At 43.0% G+C, this 3,051-nt stretch overlaps 1 protein-coding gene across 1 annotated transcript in view; it reads right to left on the bottom strand.

Moving 5' to 3' along the window:
- LOC110026714 (protein DETOXIFICATION 45, chloroplastic-like) overlaps positions 1-2,930 on the bottom strand; it is a gene marked incomplete at its 5' end in the record, with an annotated part of 20,104 nt that extends 17,174 nt beyond the window's left edge. The window contains one exon of the mRNA XM_020727781.1: positions 2,744-2,930. Coding sequence (XP_020583440.1) covers positions 2,744-2,930 — 187 coding nt within the window. The remainder of the gene's footprint in view (positions 1-2,743) is intronic.
- Positions 2,931-3,051: the final 121 nt, after the last annotated feature.

The raw sequence follows: 3,051 nt of genomic DNA, 5'->3' as shown, positions 1-3,051 counted from the left end.
GCACCCCCGTCTTGTCCCCCCTTGAATACTCTTCGATGTCAAAATCAGTCCCTTACAAACTCTCCTTCTCCTCTCCACCTCTCTTGTTCCCAAAATTACTCTTATATTCACTCGGAAGGTTGTCGCATCAAAAGGCACTAACACAGTTGGATGCAACCCTCTGCCGGTGTCCCACCAACTGTGGTAATCTGTTCCAGACCAAAATCCTTCAAATAGATCTTCTCCAACTCCGAAGCACACTTTGTCTCATACGGTTTGTTGTCGCTCGTTCCAAACCACTAGATATCATGCAATTCACTCCATATGATGTCACTTAAATCTGGTCAATCATGTCTGCTTATGTTGGTTCCAGCCTTCTGAATGCAGAGTTATTTCTTCCAAGTGTTTTCGCTCGCATCCGTACCCGACGATGCTTGATTCCGTGACAAACGGTTTTGCGTGAAATTTCATGATCTTCTTCATCATTTCTTCCAGGGCCGTGAATCTCCCCTCCATGGACGAGAATCATCCCTCCATGTAAGAGAGATGCTCCTCCATTTCCGATCTGATTTGGCTCACTTCTTCCTCAAATATTTTCTCCAGAGCCTTTATTCTTTTGGTTAGCATTACTCCAGGACGATTTTTTATCACAGAGGCAGAACACTTGTATGTTGTGATCCCATCTTTGCATGAATCTCAACTCTGAATCTCAACTGAACTGGGAGGTCGTAAGCCATGATTTCATGGCTTCCAAAATTGTAAGCCTCGATCCATCCCTAGCTTCCCAACTAACTCGAATGGCGATTATTTTGAGCGGTTTAGTCACCAACACAATGCCCTGTACACTCTGATCTTGTCGTTGCTTCCCAACTAGCTTGAATCGCGACTATCTCGTGAAGTGCGTTCAAGATGGTACGTCGTGATCTGTAAAAGGCTCCCAGTTCACTCATATCGTGATGGTATGGCAAGGGTTCCCGTCGATCTGGATTGTATCGCAATCTCTTCACTTCGCAACTAGCTCAGATCATGATGTTCAGTCCGAAGGTGAAACAAAAAATTGTCATTGGCTTCCTAGTTCACTAAAATCATGATTGTATGCTTCCCAGTTCGCCAAATTGTGACAGTATAGCGACGTTTGGTCACTAGGGCACGTCACAATACGTCGTGATCCCGTCTTTGGCTTCCCGCGACTCTTGTATGGTTGAGATCCCAATGGATAGGTTTAACAAGAAACTCCTATACGATCCCAACGGCTAGGTTTGGCATAGAACTCTTGTATGATTGTGATCCAATTGTTGGCTTCTCAACAAGTCTCGACTGTATCGACGCAGGATTCACTGCAATCCCATATTGATTTCTCTGTGAACCATTATGATTTTTCACAAAAATTTGGGCAAACAAATATTTTATTTCATCAAAACAAAACAACACAACATGAATTTATAAAGATAAGCACCTACAATTTGAGAGGTTGACGATCTCTCTCAAACCCTAAACATATTAGCCCTATTTATATCCCCACAATAATAACTAATAAAAGACTAAATTGCACTTAGGCCCCTGTGCAATAAAATGCCACTTGGAGATATCTCTTGGAAATTTGTTTAGGGGTGTCTCTCAGCATTTCCTCTCAAGATGTCCTCTTAGCAGTCTTCACCTGACAATCCTCCAAGATCGTATCTTCTTAAGCAGGCCTCTTTAGCATCATCGCAAGCAAAAGTATCATAGATCTCACAACTATGGTGCATCATATCATTCAATGAGAGTGAATTTCGTGTGGAGTATCAATGTCAGAGAGGACCACAAGTCCATATCAGGTATTAACTGCCAAAGTAAGGAGGGCAAGTATTGATTGATCCACCTATCACTCTAAAAGGACCTGATACTTCAGAAAGGCCACACCCATTGATTATTTTTTCATTCTCGACTCTCTTCTATGACGCCAGCACTAAAAATTGCTTCTCTACTCCATCATATAGTCAAAACATATACAGTATCCAAATATCTGGATTCAACATTCGCTTATACAAAAGTGCATGCTATGCTCATTGTCCTTTCATCAAGGTGCTACACAACTACCAGTCACAACACTTCATGACGCGGGGGCTATAGAGGATCGAACGGTCTTCAAATGAAGGGCGGGTGTCACTCCTTTCCCTTCTCTCCCCTTCCCCTCTTTCATTCTTAACACCTTCCTAATATAAGTCTTCCAAATCATAATTTCTGGATATTTTTATTCCTCTTTCCTAAATCTGAATATCCATTATAATTTTCTTACCTTTCCTCTCATTTCCTCCCTTTCCTTTATTTCCTTCCTGGCACTTTCCTATTTTAAATCATCCTAAAATCTGAAATCCTGATTATACTTTATTCTCCTTTTTTATTTAAAATCCTTTCTTATTTTAAATACTTTCCTAAAAACTAAAAATCTTGATTATATTTTGTTCTCCTTTCTTATTTTCATTACTTAAAATAAGTCTAACCTATTTATAAATAGGGGATGATGTGCTTAGAGTTGGGGGTTTTGTTTTTAATATATGAATTCAAGTTTTAGTTTCGTATTTACCCTTCGAGGGTTGTATCCCACGTCGAGGTAGTGCTCCGATTGATCCTCGTTCGAGGTAGTGACTGTCTCCAAGGGTCCAAGTGGTGCTCCGACTGTAGATCGACCTCGACGAGGCATTTATCTTATCATACGTTCGTTTCTCTGCGGCCATTTTAGAATCTAGCCACCGGAAACCCCTCTTCCACTGCTCTCAGCCACCTTCCTGCTCTTGTATAGCCACGGCAGCCCCTCTTCCACTACTGTCAACCCTGCTCCTTCCCTCAGGACTCTTTCCAGATGTTGTCTTCCTCGTCAACCACCTACCAGCAGCCCTTCCAGCTCCTCCTTGCCCCTGGCCGTCCCTCCCAGCAGCCCGCCAGCCTTGCTGCCCCCTCCAGTTCCTTCCCTGTAGACCACAACCACAACTGCCCTTGACAGCGTCGCTACAACAGTAGACCAACGAACTCTCCCTGTAGCTTCCCTGAGGGCCACAACCACCGCTGCCCTTCCAAGCTTCCTCCAACTAT

This window comes from Phalaenopsis equestris, unplaced genomic scaffold, assembly GCF_001263595.1.
Source record: "Phalaenopsis equestris unplaced genomic scaffold, ASM126359v1 Scaffold000397, whole genome shotgun sequence".
Taxonomy (NCBI): domain Eukaryota; kingdom Viridiplantae; phylum Streptophyta; class Magnoliopsida; order Asparagales; family Orchidaceae; genus Phalaenopsis; species Phalaenopsis equestris.
The sequence above is the reverse complement of the archived record's forward strand: the minus strand, read 5'-3'. Positions and strand labels throughout refer to the sequence as shown.